This window comes from Microcaecilia unicolor, chromosome 4 (genome assembly GCF_901765095.1).
Source record: "Microcaecilia unicolor chromosome 4, aMicUni1.1, whole genome shotgun sequence".
Lineage (NCBI taxonomy): Eukaryota > Metazoa > Chordata > Amphibia > Gymnophiona > Siphonopidae > Microcaecilia > Microcaecilia unicolor.
Genome location: NC_044034.1, coordinates 125,482,153 through 125,504,768, shown reverse-complemented (window position 1 = coordinate 125,504,768; position 22,616 = coordinate 125,482,153). Strand labels below are relative to the sequence as shown.

General features: G+C 42.6%; 1 protein-coding gene across 1 annotated transcript in view; it reads left to right on the top strand.

Annotated features, from left to right (window-relative positions):
• Nucleotides 1-22,616, top strand: part of KLHL1 (kelch like family member 1) — a 683,807-nt gene that overhangs the window by 217,147 nt on the left and 444,044 nt on the right. Inside the window, exon 3 of the mRNA XM_030202420.1 lies at nucleotides 4,051-4,187. Within this exon, the coding sequence (XP_030058280.1) occupies nucleotides 4,051-4,187 (137 nt within the window). The remainder of the gene's footprint in view (nucleotides 1-4,050; nucleotides 4,188-22,616) is intronic.

Below are 22,616 nucleotides of genomic sequence, written 5' to 3'. Positions count from 1 at the left end.
TGTCTTTCCACAAAAACATATATAGCAGAAAAACTACTACAGTAGAAAGTTCATATCACTGCTCAAACAGTCAAATTTTCACCACAAAGGATGGGAGGGGGTTAATGACCGCTAGGGGAGTATTGGGAGGTCATCCCTAATTCCCATCAGTGGTCATCTAGTCATTTAGGGTACATTTTTGTGCCTTATTCATTCTCAATGTCCAAAAATTACTGGGTAAAGCTATTCCATTATAGCTGTAAGATTAACTATATATCTCACCAGTCACAGCTATGTGCAATTACAAAAATGTATTAATATTATTATTATAACATGCACAAAAAATTATCCTCACTACTTCCATGCAACTACTCAAACATACTCCATTCTCACCACTCATACATCACTGTTCAACCTTACATGAATTTGACATCAAGTGTATTCAACAAATGCTGTAACATCGTTTAGAATCCATCATCTCATTAGAGACACAACTGGCTGAAAACTGCAAAAAACTTGTGTTATAGTAAAAGCAATCTATCCAACAGTGCTCACGCATACAAGAAATAGTTCATTGCAATATATACACTGTTTTCAAAGTGTTACCGCTTCCTTTTTGTATGTCTATATTCTTGTAAGCAATCAGGCAATTTTGGAGAATCCCACTGTCGGTATCACAAACTGCATATACTGTATCCCTCTCATGGGGCTACACCGATTCACCTCCTCCCTGGAGGGTCTCTCTAACTGCCAGTATCGTGTCTCCAAATGAGTCGTAATAGCATTCAAAAAGTCGTGCAATTCTTCAGATTATCATGATGTTCCTGATATCCCACATAGCTCCTCTATGACCCTACACGGTGCCGTGTTTCGCTCAAAAAGAGTGTCTTCAAGGGTCTGTGTAATTCAAAATACAGTTGTTACATCAATCACCACCTACCACATTCATACACATCTTTAAATGTCTTAAATATCTAAACCTGCATATTCAAAAATATTACTGACCTAAACGAGGGTCTGGGAAGCCAAACCAGAGTCCATTGGACCATGTTTTAATTTATTCATGCTGGCCCCTATAAGACATTATCCCTGAAAGAGTCAGACCCAAGGAGAAGAATAATGTAGTTTGCGAGGTTGATCACAGGTTGAGTTAATCCTTTACCAAGGGAGTCACTAACCTGAAGTATTACATTACCACAGGTTAATGACTCCCACAGTAACTAAGGTGCACTAAAAGGACAACCTTTACTACAGTTTAGAAACTAGCCCTCTAGGGAAAGGAATGTGTTCCAGTGAATGCATATCCCTAATTTATTAAGATAAATACTATATTGCATCCTTCCATAGAGCTCAATGTCAAATAATGTAAACATAAACAAAAACTTCTTCATTTTTAATGGGATGCATAGAATATTATTCTAGAGCATTGTTCGTGTTTCTGGAGAATAAGTTTGAATGAGACCCATGAGGGATATTACACTTTGCTGTTTCTTTTCTTTCCTGAGCTACAGGGAAAATAACTCATATTTTGATTCTTCGTTAACACTACACTGCATAATTGTTGAACAAACAACTGATAGATTGGCAACAAGGGATACCTCCCATATTCTTAAACCCAAAGAAAGTGTAGAGTTTCAGTGATTTGTGATGCATAATTAAAATGCTTGAACAGCTGAAACATGATACAAAGGTCAGAATTTTTACCAAGAAATTCTAATTTTTAATATTTTCCAAATTGAACTGCAGTGAAAAGTAGCTGCATAGAGTAATGGGACATGATTCATCCTCGGTTCAATTTGGCAGGAGTTCCATTCCATTGTATGTGCTGTCTATTGAAGCTGGAGGTGTTAAACATGAGAAAGTAAACTAAAATCACTGGAAAAAATTAAAATGATAAAGATGAAACATATACTTTTTTCTATGGTCCTGATTCCTTTATAATTTTGTGAGGCCCCAATGGAGGGAGAAATTCAACATTTTCTGAATTTCAGTTATCATAAGAGGAGATATTCAACCAGGTATATATTTTTAAAACGTTATCCAGATGGCATAGGAGAGATTACCATAAACATTGCAGGATGTCTAGAGATTAACCTGAATTTGCATTGAGCTGTTGGGAGGAGTTGAATTCTTGAAGGCTAGTCAACAGATGTACTAAGAAGGTAATTTTCAATGCCATTTATATGGGTGAAGCAGTACTTTAGTCATGGGACATGAGCTTTTATAAAAGGTTCTGCCTAATACTTCTTCCCCCCCCCCCCTCTTGTGCAAGATGCTGGGCCGACAGCTGAGGACGGTGGTTCTCCCAGTCCTTGGAGCAGGTGGGCGATCATACCAGGTGGGAGTGGAGGAGTGGCCTAGTGGTTAGAGCACCAGTCTTGCAATCCAGAGGTGGCTGGTTCAAATTCCACAGCTGCTCCTTGTGATCTTTGTTATGACCCGGTAGTAGTGAGCCCCTGTGCCCCGACTGAGCATGGCAGAGATGGAGTGATGCCGCACTCGGTCAGACAGCCAGACAACCCCTAGTTTCACCTGGGAAGCGACCACCGTTCACCAAGAGTTGAGCTCCCAGCTGCAGGTGGCCACCAGGACTTCTGGAACTGGCGGGGTTGCACAGCCGCTGTCCAGGCTGACAGGCAAGCAAACACAGTCCAATAGCCAAGTAATCCATAGGGCAAAGAATAGTCAAACCAGTTCAAGGTTTAGGCAGGCAGCAAACAATCGTGGTCAGGAAAACAAGCCGAGATCTGGTACACAGGAAAACAGGAACTGAGGAAAGCCGGTGAACAGAACTCCAGCGTGGACCTCTGAGACAATTGAGGCTGAAGCAACAAAGGACTGAAGGCAGGGCCTTAAGTAGTGGAGGAATTAGGCTCAAGCATGTGCAACTGATTCAAGATGGCAGCCCCCATCAGCAGAGGTGCCTACGTCCAAATATGGGCTTCCTTCCTGACCTCGTTACTCCAAGATGGCTGCCCCCTCCTGAGCTAGCCAAGATGGCTGCTGTCCTTGATCCAACCAAGATGACGGCTGCCAGAAACAGGAAACAGAAACAGACCCATCCTGGAGAAATCACATCCAAAATAGCTGGCTATCTCAGCCGGACCGCACCTTGCCGGCGAATCGGCCGCACAGGCCTGGAACCAGGTGAGGAACGTAACAATCTTGGGCAAGTCACTTAACTCTCCATTGCCTCAGGTACAAACTTAGATTGTGAGCCCTCTTGAGACAGAGAAATATCCAGTGTACCTGAATGTAGCTCACCTTGAGCTACTACTGAAAAAGGTGTGAGCAAAATCTAAATAAATAAATACCTGTCCCAGCAGTGCCTATGAGAAGGATGCCACAGCACCCCATGAAGGGCAGCTATGATCTCTTTTCTGCTCCTAGGACCGGGAGGACCACCGCTCTCAGCTGTAGCCCCTGCACCTTGCACCAGAGGGAGGGGGGAAGAAGAAGTAAAGAGAGGACTTTTAGATGCCACCATTTGGGCACCCAAAATTCCCATGTCAATGTGTATATGCATACAAACTGTCGCATCTAAACATGGATGCCCAAACTGCATCACCCAAAAGTCCTGCCTCCAGATGTATATTGGTACTTAACTGCATTCCGCATAATGCACCTTAACTTTAACTGTAAACACTGTTCCTTTTAAGCTGAGCAAGAGCCCTCCAGCTACAGCACTGTGTGTGTGGTGGTGGTGGGGGGGCTGTTTCACTATCAGGTTTACAATAGTGAGGGACAAACAAGCCCTTCAGGTCTCCAAGGAACTTGACTGACCCTAGCAATTGAAAGCACAATTTTGAAGCACCACAACCCTATTGGCAGCAAGGTAGTTGGAGGACTCCCGCTCCGCTTAGAGGGAACAGTGGCTGTAAATGCATGTTAGGTGCAAAACAGTGCACTTTAGTGAATAATTCCACAGAGAGGAATATGGATGTAGATTCATATTCTACTTTAGTACCTCTGTGAATAATTACTTTTTGACAGTATTTTAGAGAGTTAATCTCTATTAAAGGTAATCATTTAAAGAAAGATTTTCTTTTAATTTTTTTTGTTTGTTTTTAGGATTGTTCTTAGTTCTGCCTCTGATTACTTTGCTGCCATGTTTACAAGTGATGTTTGTGAAGCCAAGCAAGAAGAAATCAAAATGGAAGGCATTGACCCCAATGCTCTCTGGGATCTTGTTCAGTTTGCATACACAGGTATAGAAATGCAGTAGAGGGTGTTTTTTTCATATCAAGTAACAATGATTGTATAGTAATACATCTGTTTTTCCTGCTGTAAACTGTAATTTAGATTTACATTTTGTAAAATCTAAAGCTGTTTTTATTCCAATACATATTTATTTGGCAAATATATTTCATTATTCATCTTCAAAAAACACAGCATACACTTAACTATGAAAACCTTCCTTGGAATTTACAGGGTCCTTTTACTATGCACTTACAGCATGCGCCCAAATGAGATCACTGCCAGGTCAGCGTGTCCTCCTGGCAGTAATTTCAGATTTGGCATGTGCCCATAATGCATGGATGAATTATTTATTTATTTCCTCCTAAGTATGCCGGTTCTGGTAGTAATTGGTACTTGGCGTGCCCTGACTGGTCACCACGTGTGTAGCGCGTGAGCCTTTACTGCTAGATCAATGGGTGGTGTTAAGGGCTCAGGCCAGTTTTGGGGATGTGCTGGTTTCATTTTTACCACAGGCCCTTTTTCCACTCCACTAAAAAAGCCATTTTGTCTAGATGCAGTAAATACTGGCCCGGCGCCTGCCCAATACACACGCCTACACTACCGCAGACCACTTTTTACCGCAGCTTAGTAAAAGGGCCCTCACGTGGATGAAAATAGAATGAATCTGCCTAATTAATTTTTCAGTTGCTTAACGATACACATCTAATTTAACAACATATATACAACATATAACTTTGTGAAGTCTATTGTCATTTCTAAATCTAACAAATACAGCAAGCAAATTGTGTATGTAACAAAAGATAAGGGATGTAACGGAGGAGGATTGAAACCAGTGAGTTTGAATTTTCCCGCCCAGAGAGAGCCGCACAAATTGGCTATACCAACTGCCAGTGTGGACCAGAGAGGTAGCATCAGAACACTGAGTACCTGAGAAAGGGTGGGAAGGAATTGCAAGCACATTATGTTATTGTTTCCCGAGTGAGCAGAGAGAGAGGGAGGCGGAGAACATGTCACAGCATCAGCTACGGCATGGAGTATTGGGAACGAGTCACCATTAGTGGCTGACTCGTGTAACATCACCTATTGTGCCTGTGGAGAAAGATTGAGCATGAGGATGGAGAGGGGACCAGGAGATGTAAGGGCATGTTGGTGGAAAGCAGAGTGATGACTATGTGAAAGAGAGAGAGATGGGTACAGACAGAGTGCTCAATGTGCTTTTTTGCGGGACTAAACTAGAAGTCACTGCTACAAGTCTCGGGGGAACCTATGCTGATCCCATGGCTGTGTGACGAGTGCGGGCCCAAAACATCTGCCTGGGAACAAGCCGCAGAGAGCCAGCAGGAATGCTCAGGTGGGACAGTGGCATCCAGGGAGGTGACCCGGTCCCCGAGACCTGAATCCACACCATCTCCTGACAACTTCAAAGGAGAATTGATTAGGGGGATGCAGCAGATGGGAACGACCCAAACTGAGTCAGCTGAGCCTTCAGGTAGTCCAAAAAGAGATGGAGACCCCCGAGATCTGGTCTTGGGTGCGGCTGTAAATGGAATGGCCATGCAGTTGATGGCATCGCTGCCATGTGTGGATGGAGGACTGCATTAGTGGCAGATGACCAGATGGAGTGCACAAAAGGGAGATCTTGATCATGGAGAGGATTCTGGTCAGAGAGATCCATATTTGGCACACTGAGTGTAGTCCAATCTGGAAGGATGTTGTTGGGGGATGAAGTTTTCCCTGTGATTAGAGGATCATGTTGCGCGATCTATGTAGCAGCGAGTACAGGAGGGAGCTCGACCCAGCTATACCGTATGGTCTGTCCAAGCTCAGCAGAGTAGGACATGGAAGGACAAAGTTGACCCCAAGTAGACAGGCCAAGAATATGAGCAAGGTCTGAAGCAACCTGGTGAGATCCAGGTTTCTGTTGGACTAAGTTGAACTCTGTTACAAATTGATCATCATGTTGGGATGAAGATGCGGCTTTGTGGTTGATAATAGGAAAAAAAATTATGTTAGTGAATTGAGAAAGAATGTTATTGAAGTATTTATTACTAAGTTACAAGGGGAATTATGTTAAAATAAAAGTTGGTTGTTGAATAAAATTTCTTTGCTAACTGTGTTGGGACAAAGAAAGGGAAATGTGGTATAGAGGGGGGAAAAGAAAAACTAATTATTGGTGGGGGATGGTTAAGTATGTATAAAGAAGAGGGTAAAGGCTCAGCAGGCTGACACCCTGGAATTATCCAGGTGTCTGACTCATTGAAACACAACAGAAATGCAGTTTAACCAGGCTGCCATCCTATGGCTATCTGGGTGTCCTGCTTAAACTAACAGAAGAATTGAAAGGAAATTAATACATGGGGGCATAGGTGGAGAATTTTTCCTAGAGAAGGGTACTCTGGTTGGCATGGGAAAGGAGAAACCAATGAGAGAATACATAATGATTGGAATGTTGAATGTGGAAAAAAAATGAGAAAAACAGGGTAAATGGTAAATGTACTTCATATGAGTAAGGGAGAATACGTAAAATGGCTGTTGTAGAGAATGGGATGGAAGTATCCAGGGGAGGAAAAAAATAAAACAAAAAGAGAGAAAACTTATGGGTAAGGTTGGAAATCATTAAGGAATGGATGAAAAAAAAAGAAAAAGAAATGAACATAATGTCTGTGGTTTGGATAAAGGTTGATAATGTGTGGAGTACAAGAGACAGGTGGGGATGGATGGAGGAGATTACTTGCTGGGGACGGGCAAGGATGGAAGAGATGACAGGGATGGGTTAGATTCCAGGGGGGGTGAGTAGGGACAGGTGAAATTTCTGTCCCCGTGCAACTCTCTATTTCAAGCCTTAATCTGTCATGGTAACTAACTGCACCCCAGTAACCTAATGGTTAGAACAGTGGATTAAGAACCAGGGGATTCTAGTTCAAATCCTACTGCAGCTCCTTGTGATCTTGGGTAAGTCACTTAACCCTCCATGGCCTCTGGTTCAAATGTTGATCTTAAGCCCTTCAGCAACAGAAAAATACCTACTATACCTGATAGTACACAGTGTTGAATGCTTGCAAGCAGTATATATGTAATAATAACAAGATATTAATTGTGGCTGTTTTGTGATCTCTTATTAAATAATATAAGTACATAAGTAATGCCATACTGGGAAAAGACCAAGGGTCCATCGAGCCCAGCATCTTGTCCACGACAGCGGCCAATCCAGGCCAAGGGCACCTGGCAAGCTTCCCAAATGTACAAACATTCTATACATGATATTTAGGGAGCACTCCCAAAGCCCTCATTTGCATTTGAAGTTCCTTAACTTGCCTTCATATACTCATAAAACAGTGGAAGTCTTTTCAAATTCCTCTTATGACCACTTTAACTTGCATAGTAAGGCCTTCCAGAATATCATACTATTTTTATTGCATTACAGGGAGCCTTACCATTCATAAGACTGTTTGTTCCATAGTCTATATAATTTAAACATGTTTACATATTTTATTCAGGGGTGTGATGTTCTTTGAAATTCATTTTGTTAAAAACCTATACATATGATTTATGCATGTAAATATTTTGCACATAAAAACAAGGGATATTTTTTCTAAGGAGCAGTAAAGGCCCCTTTTGCAAGCAGCCCTAAAAAGTGGCCTGTGCTACCCCAGCAAAGGTCTTCACCACATGCTAGGCCACTTTTAGTGCTACTGAGAAATGGCTTATTTTTTCTATTTGGCTAATAACGACCACACACTAACTTTACGATTCGCTCATGAGCCCTTAACTACACCTATTTTCTAAGCAGTAAGGGCTCATGTGCTAACCATTTTATTTATTGCATTTGTATCCCACATTTTCCCACCTATTTGCAGGCTCAGTGTGGCTTACAAGGTCCCGTTATGGCATTCGCCATTCCAGGGTGAAAGATACAATTGGTGTTACATAGAGACCAATGCCATGCGCTTATCAATTTTCAAGCGGCAATGTAGTTGCACTAATCAATTAACACAGACCACAACTACTCTCTGCCTCCAGACCCGCCCGCATCATTAAAAAATAAAAAACTACCACAGTTTAGTAAATGGGCCCCTAAGAGTGAATTAACTACTTACTGCATTTGTCAACACATGGTAACCATTAGTTTGGAGTGGCACTAAGGCTGATGTGAGGTACAAATTCCATAGTAAGCATCCAATGTGGGTTGGGCAGGATCTGAGAGCTATCAGGCATGGCTAGAACAGAAGGTAATGGCATGAGAAGCTATCCCAACTGCTGATAATGTGGCTGCAATTAACACCACCTCAAAAGTGGCATTTATTGCAGCCAACCTTCTGGCAGTCTGGTCATGTAGCAACTGCCACTGACAGTTGAAAAAAAAAAATACTCCAGCAGCTGCAATCACCCAGTCCCCCCACCATACCCACCCACCACCACCACAGCATCCTCCTAATCTGATCCTACACAAAACATATCCCCCCCTGATATGATCCTCCTTCTGATCCTTATCAACCTCCTAATTAAGCCTCCCCTCTCCAATTCTACAACCTTGCTCCTCGTGTGGCAGATTGACCCCTAGCAATAATATGCTGAGACTACTGCTAAGGTTTTAAAGTGGCATTTTGAACCCTGAAGCTAGATGGGATATAAATAGAGGGAGATCAATCTTACACTGGTTCTCTAAACTGCCACTGTCACTCTCCCAGGTGAGTTCCAGGCTTCAGCCCTAGAGCCTGCTTTACATGACTTTGTAATCTGCTAAAGAATGTAACATGGGTTTAATATGGTAAGTGACTGCCTTTTGAGGTAGAACAATCTTGTTGGAGTGGGTGTGTTGACGCTGCAGCTTAAATTTTGCACTTTAGTAAACAGGCCCCTTAAAATGTAAATTAGCACATGGGAGCTGTTAGTGCATTTCTACCATAAACATTACTATGCTGGTATAATACTTAGTGCCTAATAATTCATATGCTAAAAGGCATATTCTGTTATGAGGCTAGAAATAGGTGGGTTACAGTTGGGAAACTGGCACAGAGTATGACTTGGAAAGCTTACACATTTAGAAACATCCATAAGAAGACTCTTGAGGCAGACCGTAGTGGTCGAAACACAACTTGTGTCAATTCATTGGATGTTTTAATAAACTTCTCATATTTTGCACATCATCTAGCTTCCATGTTTTTGTCTCCGCTGTGTTTGGAATATACAGTGGGGGAAATAAGTATTTGATCCCTTGCTGATTTTGTAAGTTTGCCCACTGACAAAGACATGAGCAGCCCATAATTGAAGGGTAGGTTATTGGTAACAGTGAGAGATAGCACATCACAAATTAAATCCGGAAAATCACATTGTGGAAAGTATATGAATTTATTTGCATTCTGCAGAGGGAAATAAGTATTTAATCCCTCTGGCAAACAAGACCTAATACTTGGTGGCAAAACCCTTGTTGGCAAGCACAGTGGTCAGACGTCTTCTGTAGTTGATGATGAGGTTTGCACACATGTCAGGAGGAATTTTGGTCCACTCCTCTTTGCAGATCATCTCTAAATGATTAAGAGTTCTGGGCTGTCGCTTGGCAACTCGCAGCTTCAGCTCCCTCCATAAGTTTTCAATGGGATTAAGGTCTGGTGACTGGCTAGGCCACTCCATGACCCTAATGTGCTTCTTCCTGAGCCACTCCTTTGTTGCCTTGGCTGTATGTTTTGGGTCATTGTCGTGCTGGAAGACCCAGCCACGACCCATTTTTAAGGCCCTGGCGGAGGGAAGGAGGTTGTCACTCAGAATTGTACGGTACATGGCCCCATCCATTCTCCCATTGATGCGGTGAAGTAGTCCTGTGCCCTTAGCAGAGAAACACCCCCAAAACATAACATTTCCACCTCCATGCTTGACAGTGGGGACGGTGTTCTTTGGGTCATAGGCAGCATTTCTCTTCCTCCAAACACGGCGAGTTGAGTTCATGCCAAAGAGCTCAATTTTTGTCTCATCTGACCACAGCACCTTCTCCCAATCACTCTCGGCATCATCCAGGTGTTCACTGGCAAACTTCAGACGGGCCGTCACATGTGCCTTCCGGAGCAGGGGGACCTTGCGGGCACTGCAGGATTGCAATCCGTTATGTCGTAATGTGTTACCAATGGTTTTCGTGGTGACAGTGGTCCCAGCTGCCTTGAGATCATTGACAAGTTCCCCCCTTGTAGTTGTAGGCTGATTTCTAACCTTCCTCATGATCAAGGATACCCCACGAGGTGAGATTTTGCGTGGAGCCCCAGATCTTTGTCGATTGACAGTCATTTTGTACTTCTTCCATTTTCTTACTATGGCACCAACAGTTGTCTCCTTCTCGCCCAGCGTCTTACTGATGGTTTTGTAGCCCATTCCAGCCTTGTGCAGGTGTATGATCTTGTCCCTGACATCCTTAGACAGCTCCTTGCTCTTGGCCATTTTGTAGAGGTTAGAGTCTGACTGATTCACTGAGTCTGTGGACAGGTGTCTTTCATACAGGTGACCATTGCCGACAGCTGTCTGTCATGCAGATAACGAGTTGATTTGGAGCATCTACCTGGTCTGTAGGGGCCAGATCTCTTACTGGTTGGTGGGGGATCAAATACTTATTTCCCTCTGCAGAATGCAAATAAATTCATATACTTTCCACAATGTGAATTTCCGGATTTAATTTGTGATGTGCTATCTCTCACTGTTACCAATAACCTACCCTTCAATTATGGGCTGCTCATGTCTTTGTCAGTGGGCAAACTTACAAAATCAGCAAGGGATCAAATACTTATTTCCCCCACTGTACATGTGATTGCGAGGGTTCTTCTTCTGTTTTTTGTTGACAGAATATAAACTGTATTAAGCACATGGTCATTTAGGACTAGATTCAGTAAATGGCGTCCAAATTTCAGCACTGAAAAAAAAACTTGCTGAATGCTATTCTATAAATGGTACTCAGAGTTGGGCACCATTTATAGATTAGCACATAGCACTGGGATCTGCGTCCAATTTTGGGTGCGAGGATGTCTTTCAACTGAAACCTGGTGTAAATCCTTGTACATAAATTAGGCACGGATCCCCCAATTTCTATAATACTGTGCACATCTTTAGTGAACGCCCCTGACCCACCCATGCCCTTCCCACGGCCACACCCTTCCCATGGTCATGTCCCCTTTCAGTTGCACGGAAACAATCTTGCTGGAGTGGGTGTGTTGATGCTGCCATTGCCTGAGATTTCGAAGTAGATGCTAGACAAGGAGGGAGCCGCCTTCAGCAGTTTTCTTCCCATGAATGTTGTGTGCTGGAACAGAGGGGATGGATGGGAGAAGTAACAGTTTCAGTGACTCTGTTTAGTGTGGAAAGCCATTAAAGGCTTGGAAGTTTCTCTTTTTAGTTTTTCTCATTAAGATTATTTAAATAAAGTAGTGGGATCTGCTCAAGACAAGCACTGCTTCAGTCTAAATATAACTCCAAATTCTTACAATATGAAAAGACTAAGAAAATTGCAACCCATTTCTAAGATTCAGATGGTGGTAAATGGTTTGGTAAAAAAAATTGGAGTATTTGGAGAACCAAAGTAGATGGAATAATCTACTTTTTAACTTCCATAAATTACTGGTAATATTACCTTTGGCTAGCTGCAGAAATTTTTGAAGAAAATTCTGGAAATTCCATCAGCTAGTTTACCACCAATTACCAGAGTATATTATCCAGCTTACTTTCGAAGGAGATCACTGGCCATCTTCCGACACAAATCGGAAGATGGCTGGCCATCTCCTGAAGCCGGCCAAATCAGTATAATCAAAAGCCGATTTTGGCCGGCTCCAACTGCTTTCTGTCGCAGAGCTGGCCAAAGTTCCCGGGGGCATGTCAGAAGGGTAGTGAAGGCGGGACAGGGGCGTTCCGGAGCATGGTTAAGAGATGGGCGCCCTTGGCTGATAATGGAAAAAAGAAGGGCATCCCTGGCGAGAATATGGTCCACTTTATTTGGTCCATTTTTTTCAGGTTCAAGCCCCAAAAAAGTGCCCGAACTGACCAGACGACCACCGGATGGAATCGGGGATCACCTCCCCTGACTCCCCCAGTGGTCACTAAGCCCCTCCCACCCTAAAAAAAACAACTTTAAAAACTTTTTTTGCCAGCCTCTATGCCAGCCTCAAATGTCATACTCAGGTCCATCGCAGCAGTATACAGGTCCCTGGAGCAGTTTTAGTGGGTGCAGTGGACTTCAGGCAGGCAGATCCAGGCCCACTTGTGGTGGTAAATGGAAGCCCTCCAACCCTCCCCCCCCAAAACCCACTGTACCCACATGTAGGTGGCCCCCTTCTCTCATTAGGGCTATGGTAATGGTGTAGAGTTGTGAGGAGTGGGTTTTGGGGGGGGGGGGATTTGGGGAGCTCAGCACCCAAGGTAAGGGAGCTATACACCTGGTAGCTATTTTTTTTTTAATTTTTAGAAGTGCCCCCTAGGGTGCCCGGTTGGTGTCCAGACATGTGAGGGGGACCAGTGCACTACAAATGCTGGCCCCTCCCATGACCAAATGCCTTGGATTTGGCCGGGTTTGAGATCGCCGGCCTCGGTGTCCATCTCTGACATTTGGGTGGCCCCAACCGTATTATCGAAATGAAAGATGGCCGGCCATCTCGTTTTGAAAATATGGTCAGCCCCGCCCCTTTATGGTGCCGTCCTCGGAGATGGGCGCCCTTAGAGATGGGCGTCCACGATCGAAAATGCCCTGCCACATGTCAGTCTCTAGGAGGAAAAAACAAACTGAATGGAAGATCATACATAGATTGTTTTCGGAGATATGAACTTAACTGATTTTTTAGAAATTGTATAGAATGTTCTACCTTAAATGCATGTTTTGCCTTGAACATGGTAGTAATTTTGTTCTTCATCTTTATTTTAAGAAAATGGGGAAACTGTTTATGAGTTCAAAGGTACAATTTTTTCTGGATTTTTCTTATGAAACTCGAAGAAAGTGTTAAACTTTTTGGGTCTTCAACCTAGAGTCTTGGCCCTAGGTGCAACGTTTGTATTAAAATTTCCTTATAGATGTTTTGTTATGTATATTGGTAAACAATTTATATTCTTCGCACCCATGCAATTGGTAGATTTCATGTAGCTAGAGAAAACTGCCAAAAACTATATTGGTATCAACTTAATATCTGAGCTCCAGTCAGCTGTTCAAAGCTCTTTCCCTTTCACCAGACTCTTTAAATTATTGTCTGATATTTGATTTATTTCTTTTGTCTTCAATCCTATTTTACTGTGGGCTCAAGTTTATTTTTTCTTATATATTTCCTCTCATTCAGGAGTTTTGTTTCAATGTACTTAAAAAATGACAATAAATAAAAAATTAAAAAAGAAAATAGTTCAATACTATTAATTACCTTTCCTGAAAAGTCCTTTGTTCTCAACTATTACCTTTCAAATAGATATAATGTTGAAGCCAGGGCCTTCAGATCCTGATGATATATCACACCATTGACAATAAATCCTTTCTCAAAGGTAACTGAATTTGTGTGATATCAACAACTTGATCACTGCTGCTAACCAATCATTTCTTGAACAGTTTGGAGGAATGACTATCACTCAAATTCTTTCCTTCCTTCTCGTGATTAAGGTATCGAAAGAAACATGTAATCTAGATTGAATCTCCAAGGAACTGTCAATGTATCTGTTGTTATTGCCTATGGCTCTTTCCTGTACTTAAAGAAAAAGTACAAATATTGCTAATGTTTAATGCTATCAAGTCTATTTAGGGATATCCCAATGTTGGATTAATTTACTGATGACTTAAGAATGGAAAATATATTCTTTCCTAATTTAAGACTTAATTTGTGTTTATATTTCAATATACCGTATTTTTCGGACTATAAGACGCACCGGACAATAAGACGCACCTAGGTTTTAGAGGAGGGAAATAGGAAAAAAATTTTTTTTCCTTTTTCCCTCCTCTAAAACCTAGGTGCGTGCGTCTTGTCCGAGTTCGGGATCGCCCTCCCCTACTCACATCAGCTATGTTCCCTGGTGGTCTAGTGACGTCGGGGCAGGAAAGAGCCCCCTCTTTCCTGCCCAGCGCACTGCTCTCCGTCCTCCTCTGTCCTCCTGTATGCTGCCTGACGGTCTCGGCGAGATTCAAAATGGCCGCCGAGACTCTCGGCGGCCATTTTGAATCTCGCCGAGACCGTCAGGCAGCATACAGGAGGACAGAGGAGGACGGAGAGCAGTGCGCTGGGCAGGAAAGAGGGGGCTCTTTCCTGCCCCGACGTCACTAGAGCACCAGGGAACATCGCTGACATGAGTAGGGGAGGGCGATCACGAACTCGGGGGGAGGGCGATCCTGAATCACTACCTTCGGACTATAAGACGCACCCCCCATTTTCCTCCCAAATTTTGGGGGAAAAAAGTGCGTCTTATAGTCCGAAAAATACGGTAAGTAGTAATGGTTGGGTTAATAATACTACTTAACATTGCTGTTTTTCTAGCACTCGTTTTTTTTATTGATGTAAGTTATTGTGGACATGTTGTTTTACCTGAACTTTGTTGGTTTTTCTACATCCGCAAATAATAATGAGGTCTATATTCAAAACTATTTGTATAGTCAGCAGTGGGTGCCAACTGTATAAATAATTTCATTTGAATTTTCTCAGCCACAGAAGATATTGTTGTTGTTGTCTGTATAATTTACTATGGTGCTCATTTTAGAACCTTAGTTCAAGTTTTGGACGTTCATAAACCATCACTCAGGTATTTATATAAACATCTAAATTCAAATTTTACAAAGCTGGGGTATAAATGTCTAAACCCCAAACATATGGAGGTGTGGTCTGGGTGTGTTTTGGGTGGGGCTTGGATAGGCTTAAAATAGACACTCATTTCCAGTTTCAGAAGGGAAATGAATGTTCATGTCCTAAGAAATGGAGGTGGGGAGTTAAACCTGCTACCTAGGACACCCTGGGAGGCTCTTTTAGGAAAGAGCAGTAAGTGTTTGCTCTTATCCTGTATGAAAAACATAACAAATAGTAAGTCCAAAGCCTGTATAGAAATGCAGGGAGCATGTCCATCATCTGCCCTGCATATACAGCACAGTCAGTTAACACATCCACAACACAAATAGACAAGCTGCATCAATGCATCTTGTAAACTCATACCCCCCCCCCTTGACAACTACTCCTATAGGTCTAATACCCTCTCCCGTACCACCCCAAAAGAAGCAATTCTAAGTTCTCCTCCTTTCCCCTTCAAAAGGTCCACACCCCCCTGCTGACCCTCACCTTAGAGGTGTGATTTCCCCAACTCAAAATTCTACCTCTGGTTATAAAAACATCCCCCCCCCCCCCTCCAACGCCCTACCCTCTTCCTACCCCTAAACCCCCTGGACATATCCAAGGTCTGTACTAGTCATTCAGTCGTCCCAGGCAGCAGTGGTCCCCCTCTGCTCTTGTCCAGGATAGCACTGGTATCCAATATGGTGCCTCTCCCCTTGTGTTAGTCTCATGGCTTTGTAAAATCAGAATTTAGACATTCATGCAATATGAATGTATAAATTATGGTTTATTAATGTCCACAACACAAAGAGCACATCTAAATCAAGACCCATAGTATTGGGCAGGAGTGATCCCCCTTTTACTAAAAAAAAAAAAAAAAAAGAAACCTGAGCCCCTGCACTGGAATACTAGAAGTATTGGAAGAAGGAGTGAAACATGGATTAAAGCCACAGGCTTAGGAGTAGTTGAAGCATGTGGCAATTACAGAGTTTTTCAAGCTGACTTTTGAAAGTGCTGGCAGCTGAGATAACATTGAACTAAGAAGCTTTGGGGTCACTCCTCCAGATCGAGCCCCAAAACAACAAACATGTTAGGAGACTGGAGTGAATAAGTTTCACCCACCCATGAGAAAACCCCAAGAGAGTAATAAATGGGCTATTAATCTCTAAGCTGCCCAAGAGAAGAAGCTAAAAAGCCCTAGCTGCTTTAATCTTTCCTCATAGGGAAGTCGTCTCATCCCCTTTATCATTTTCTTTGCCCTTCTCTGTACTTTTTGTATTCCACTATATCTTTTTTGAGATGCGGTGACCAGAATTGCACACAATATTCGAGGTGCGGTTGCACCATGAGCAATACAAAGGCATTATAATGTCCTCATTTTTGTTTTCCATTCCTTTTCTAATAATACCTACGGTAACATTCTATTTGCTTTGTTCGCTGCCACCACCGCACACTGAGCAGAGGGTTTCAACATATCTTCAACAATGACATCTGGATCCTATTCTTGGTCGCTGACTCCTAATGTGGAACCTTGCATCACGTAGCTATAGTTCAGGTTCCTCTTTCTGCATGCATCACTTTTGCACTTGCACACATTAAACGTCATCTACCATTGGGATGCCCAGTCTTGTAAGATCCTCATGCATTTTTTCACAATCCTCTTGTGATTTAACAACTTTGAATAACTTTTTGTTGTCAGCAAATGTAATTACCTCATATCTAGATCATTTATAAATATGTTGAAAAGCAGCGGTCCCAGTACAGAACCCTGTGGAACCCCACTATCTACCACTCTCCATTGAGAATACAGACCATTTAACCCTATTCTCTGTTTTCTATATTTTAACCAGTAATCCACAATAGAACACTATCTCCTGTCCCATGACTTTCTAGTTTCCTCTGGAGTCTTTCATGAGGTACTGTGTCAAATGCCTTTTGAAATTCCAGATACACAATATTGACCAGCTAACCTTTATCCACATGTTTGTTCACCCCTTCAAAAAAATGTAGTAGATCGGTGAGGCAAGACTCCCCTTCACTAAATTCATGTTGGCTTTGTCTCATTAATCCATGCTTTTGAATATGCTCTGTAATTTTATTCTTTATAATAGTCTCTACCATTTTGCCCGGCACCAGCGTCAAGATCACCGGTCTACAATTTCCTGTATCACCTGTGGAACCTTTTTAAAAAATTGGCGTTACATTGGCCACTCTCCAATCTTCCAGTACCATGCTTGATGTTAAAGATAAATTACATTTTACTAACAATAGTTCTGCAAGTTAATTTTTCAATTCTATCAATACTCTGGGATGTATACCTTGCAGTCCAGGCAATTTGCTACTCTAATTTGTCAAATTGCCCCATTACATCTTCCAGGTTTACAGAGATTTGATTCAGTTTCTTTGACTCATCAGCTTTGAATACCATTTCTGGCACCGATAACTTTCCCACATCTTCCTCAGTGAAGACAGAAGCAAAGAATTTATTTAATCTCTCCGCTATGGCTTTATCTTCCCTGAATGCCCCTTTTACCCCTCGGTCAGCTAGCGGACCAACTGATTCTTTTGCCAGCTTCTTGCTATTTTCTTGCTATTAATAAAAGTTTTTACTATGTGTTTTTGCCTCTAATGCAATCTTCTTTTCAAAGTCTCTCTTTCCCTTCCTTATGAGCGCTTTGACTTGTTACCACACTTTCAAATTTCATTTCTGTAACACCCAATATCTCAAACATTTGCACAGAAATTTGGTTGTTGCTCTGTTCCCTCAGTCAACAACTGGGATCCAGTAACTAAGCAACAAGCAGCTTACAAAGAACACAGCTTCAGATAAGTATAAAAAAAATCTCTTCCACATTGACATGACTCAAATTCTGTCTAGTAAGTACCCTATGGTGAATGTATATTGACCGTCAGTTTACTCAGATCTGAGATTTTTCTTTATTTGAAATAAACTTGTGTGCACACAATGATATTACTAATACGTTGAGTCTTTGCTAGCAGTCTTGTGGTGGGTACCTTAGGAATCTCCATTCCACGCCTCCTTGGGTTTTGCTCACTAGCTCAGAAATTCCAGTGTACCTACTATTCTGACTCAAAATAACACAAAAAAGGAAAACCCTGACTCCCTGCCATTGGTGTATGCGCCCTAACCTGTCAGTATCTTCTTTGGTAAAAAGAGCCCTGTGAACTAGCTGAATACAAACAAAAGGATAAGCAAAGGGCCCTCCTATCTCACTTATCCAGCACATACCCCTGCGTTGCTTTTATGTTCTTCTCCCACCCATTCTTTACATAATAAACTTGCACTGACTGGGAGCTAAGGTAAATTTCCTAGAGGTGGGCACCTAGCAGCAGGCACTCACAATGGCAGGCTTGGATAGGGGAGCTCTTAGTTCAGGATTCTCTTTTATGGGCAGGCACTTACTCTGGCAATCACTTAATCACAGGCTTTCCTTGGGTCTAGGCAATCGGTTCAGAGGGGCTTCTTCTTACCACAGACAGGCCTCTTCTGCACAGAGCATGTTCTTCCACAACCAGCTTCTCTCATATGGGACAGGTATATGCACAGTTGGTCACACAGGCAGGACTTGTCAGGGTATAATGCCCCATCTATGCCACTCCCTTCCAGCTTCCCCTCCAGCCTGGGTCTCCTCTACACTTCCCAGACTGCACAGTATCCCCAGCTTGCCTGTCTCCCTGCAGCTCCACTCCTCTTGATCCCAGGCTCACTCTGGACCCTTCTTCTCCTATCTGTTTCAGTGTCCTGGCCCTTCCCAGGACTCACCAGCTCTCACTCCCTCACTGTCTGTGCTGGTTTCTCACCGTCTCCAACCTGCAGCTCCTTCTAAACAGGCTTGTTTCTTTTCCCTCCAGGCTGTAGCTTCTCCTGCCCAAGAGCAATCTTCACTCCTCCAGGCTGCAGCAACTTTTACTAGCCAGGGATTGTGCTTCTCGTACCCCTCCAGGCTGCAGCCACTTTTTCCTCTGCCTAGGCTTACCTTGTTCTCTCTCTCTCTCTCTCTCTCTCTCTCTCTCTCTCTCTCTCTCTCTCTCTCTCAGCCTGTTGCTTCCTTTCTGCTGCTCAGGGCAGACTTGTTTTTTCCCCTGCCAGCCTGCAGCTTCTCCTGCTCAGTCTTGCTTTGTTTTCTGCCAGCCTGCAAATTCCTCCCTCCTGCTCAGTCTCTCTCTCCCTTTTTTCCCCCCTTGATCCCTCTGAGTTCACTCCTCCCTGGGCTGTTCCACCTCCTTCCTCTGATTGGCCCAAACTTGTGCCTTTTTTAGGCTCCTAGCTGCCTCCTTGCTTCTAATTGGCTGCTCATCTCCCAACTTTCCCAGGTCTTCTCCTGCCCCTCTAGCTTCTAGCAGCCTCTGGGGCCTTTCAATCAATTAAAAAAACCTGCTTACCTCAATTTAGCTGTGCATTGCCGGTATGTGTGGTTACAATGAGAGAGTGTGCAGATACTATGGAGTTCTCATTGCTAGTTGCAGCGGAGATGTAGCAAAGTGTCTGTATGAGTAGGGTTACCATGGCGCCAGAAAAAGGAGGACAGAACAGATTGAGCCAGTCTGGGTTTTACTTCCATTGCTTTCAATGGAAGCAAAACTTGGACTGGATCAATGTGTCCTTCTTTTTCTGGAGCCATATGGTAACCCTATGTATGAGAATAAACTTCCTGAGCCCCTACGTCTTGCCCCATCCTTGACCATCTTTAAATCTAGATTGAAAGCCCACCTCTTCAACATTGCTTTTGACTTGTAACCACTTATATACCTCTCACTTCTACCTACCCTCCTCTCCTCTTTCCTCTACACATTAATTGATTTGCTTGCTTTATTATTATTGTCTATTAGATTGTAAGCTCTTTGAGCAGGGACTGTCTTTCTTCTATGTTTGTGCAGCGCTGCGTATGCTTTGTAGCGCTATATAAATGCTAAATAGTAGTAGTAGTAGTAGGTCATTGGAAGACACATCTCCTCACAAGATAATTTTTTTTCCTGACAAGCTTGCTTTGTTGTGTTGTAATGATCACTTTTATTGTGGTTATGATACTGCATGGCCTATTCACTTAGGGTGTTTCCTGTTTTTGTATTGAGACAGAAGATTTTTTTTGAATCAGTCCTTTTTCTCCATTCGACTTTTTCACACTGAATCTTTTTTTCTTGTGAGTTTCTGACACCAACGATAACAAGGGGACTCCTCTATTGGGAGCTTTGAGGCATCATTTATTTAATGAGTTTCATACACAGGACCTCCTAGGGAATTGAGTTATGGCAATTCTTTGCAAAACCTTATTTTTGAGTTATAGTATTTTGGTGTGTTTCTCCCAGTTTTTTGATTGTTGGTATGAACAAAAAAACCCCACACAATTGCACAATGATCACAGCACAGATCAAGCCCTCTCTCTTCAGGTCCGTTCTCCCCCCTTGGCCTTTATGCCACGTACTGCCAGTACCCGTAGTGGGACTGTGAACCACACAGCCTCCACCTGTGGGTACCACCTGATGCCACATCCACCTCCTGGTACTCCCCTTGGAGGCAAGCAAAAAAAAAATGTTTTATCTCTTAGATACATTAAGGAAATAGGTTGCTTAGCAGGGGGATTTCCTCCCCACTGCCCCATCCATAGAAGTGAAAATCTACCTTTCCCCACATCAATAACAAACCTTCCTTTCCCTTTATAAAAGATCTCCCCCATTTTCAATTCAGTAACTTACTTGTTTTGACATCAAAGTATCCCACTATGTCTCTGTCCCACAGTTATCCCATACGCCTTCCATCCTATATCATCTGCAAGAAACAATCATTTCCTTCATAGTTCCTTTAGCTTCTACAAAAAGAAATCACCCCATACCCTCCCTCTGTTCCAGTTTTCTGCCTACCAACAAGAACAATCAGTCCCTCCTTACCCAGACCCATAAGAATCAAACACTCCTAATATTGGCACTTGCATCGCATCTGTTCCTGACTCATACATGAACAAAGAATACTATGGCAACATTATAAATTGGAGAAATAATTTTGGCCGCAGCTTTATTAACCAATCAAAAATTCATAACCAACACAAATAAAAATTTTATTATCAATATTTCAATGCAACCTTCACTTTTCTTATTACCTTTTATAAAGCTAGTCAATGCCAACCTAGCTGCACATATTTATTCCATCAAAAGTAGTAATATTCCATGAACCACCTTGTAAAATAAGAACTGCAGTGACATCAAGACCTCACTTCTGCTTCTGGCTGTTTCGCACACAAGCAGATTACACTCTAAAATCCATATAGCAAGTAAATTAATTGTCAAATGAAGGCTGCTTGAAAAAAAAATCTCATTTAAATTACCGCAGCTGCTACTTAAACTACCCCTTTTAACACCCATAAACACCCCTATCCCAACCACAAAATTACCCAAGATTCCAATCTCAGCCCTCACACTTCTAAATTTTGGGAGGGATTGGGTGGGACTACATTTCTTGCTTCACTTCCCTCAACTAACTTTCCTCTTTGCTGCCCATCAATTCTCCTCAGCCCAGGTCCCGCCAATTTTCCTGACTTTCTCGTGCTCTTTTGCTCCACCCCATCCTTAAACCCCCCCCCCCCCAAAAAAAAAAAAACATTTACATACCCTTTGAAGTCACCATTCTTTCTGTTCTAATTTGGATGCCTTACTAAACCTGAACATCTCTTCCCAGTAATCCCTTCTTATTTTGTTTAGCGGAGGAATGGCCTAGTGGTTAGGGTGGTGGACTTTGGTCCTGAGGAACTGTGTTTGATTCCCACTTCAGGTACAGGCAGCTCCTTGTGCCTCTGGGCAAGTCACTTAACCCTCCGTTGCCCCATGTAAACCGCATTGAGCCTGCCATGAGTGGGAAAGCGCGGGGTACAAATGTAACAAAAAAAAAAAATTTCAATACATCAATTTCATTAATTTTAATTTTTAATTCCTAAGTCTTTATAAGACACATTATAATGTTTATAATCCACATGTTTGTTCACCCCTTCAAAGAAATGTAGTAGATTGGTGAGGCAAGATTTCCCTTCACTAAATCCATGTTGTCTTTGTCTCATTAATCCATGCTTTTGAATATGCTCTGTAATTTTGTTCTTAATAATTGTCTCTACCATTTTGCCCGGCATTGATGTCAGACGACTTCATAGCTCTGGTACTGAGGGTGAAGCTGTAAGGTACACAGGCTGTGTTCTCATCAGTCCTTCCTGTTGAGGGTAAAGGCTGAATGAGGGAAACTCACATCCTGGAGCTGAATGTGTGGCTGAGTGGATGGTGCCAACGTGAATGCTTCAGTTTCCTTGACCATGGGATGCTTTTCCAAGACCTACTAAGCAGAGATGGGAGTCCATCTATAAAAGAAGGGATAAAGTGTGTTCCGTAACAAACTGGCTATTGTACTAAAGAGGGCTTTAAATTAATTTTGCTGGGTATGAGTGAGAAAAGCCCCAATGTCATTAGCAACTCTTAGGAATGAAAGAATGGAGCAGCTGGTAAAAGAGTCGACGAGAGAAGGAAAAATTCTAGACTTAGTCATTTAAGGAGCACATGATCTGGTATGGGAGGTTGCGGTCCGGGGGCTGCTTGACAACATAATCATAACATGATCTGCTTTGAAATTTGCTTTCAAAGAGGTAAACATAGGAAGTCAAATATGTTCGCGTTTAACTTTAAAAAAGG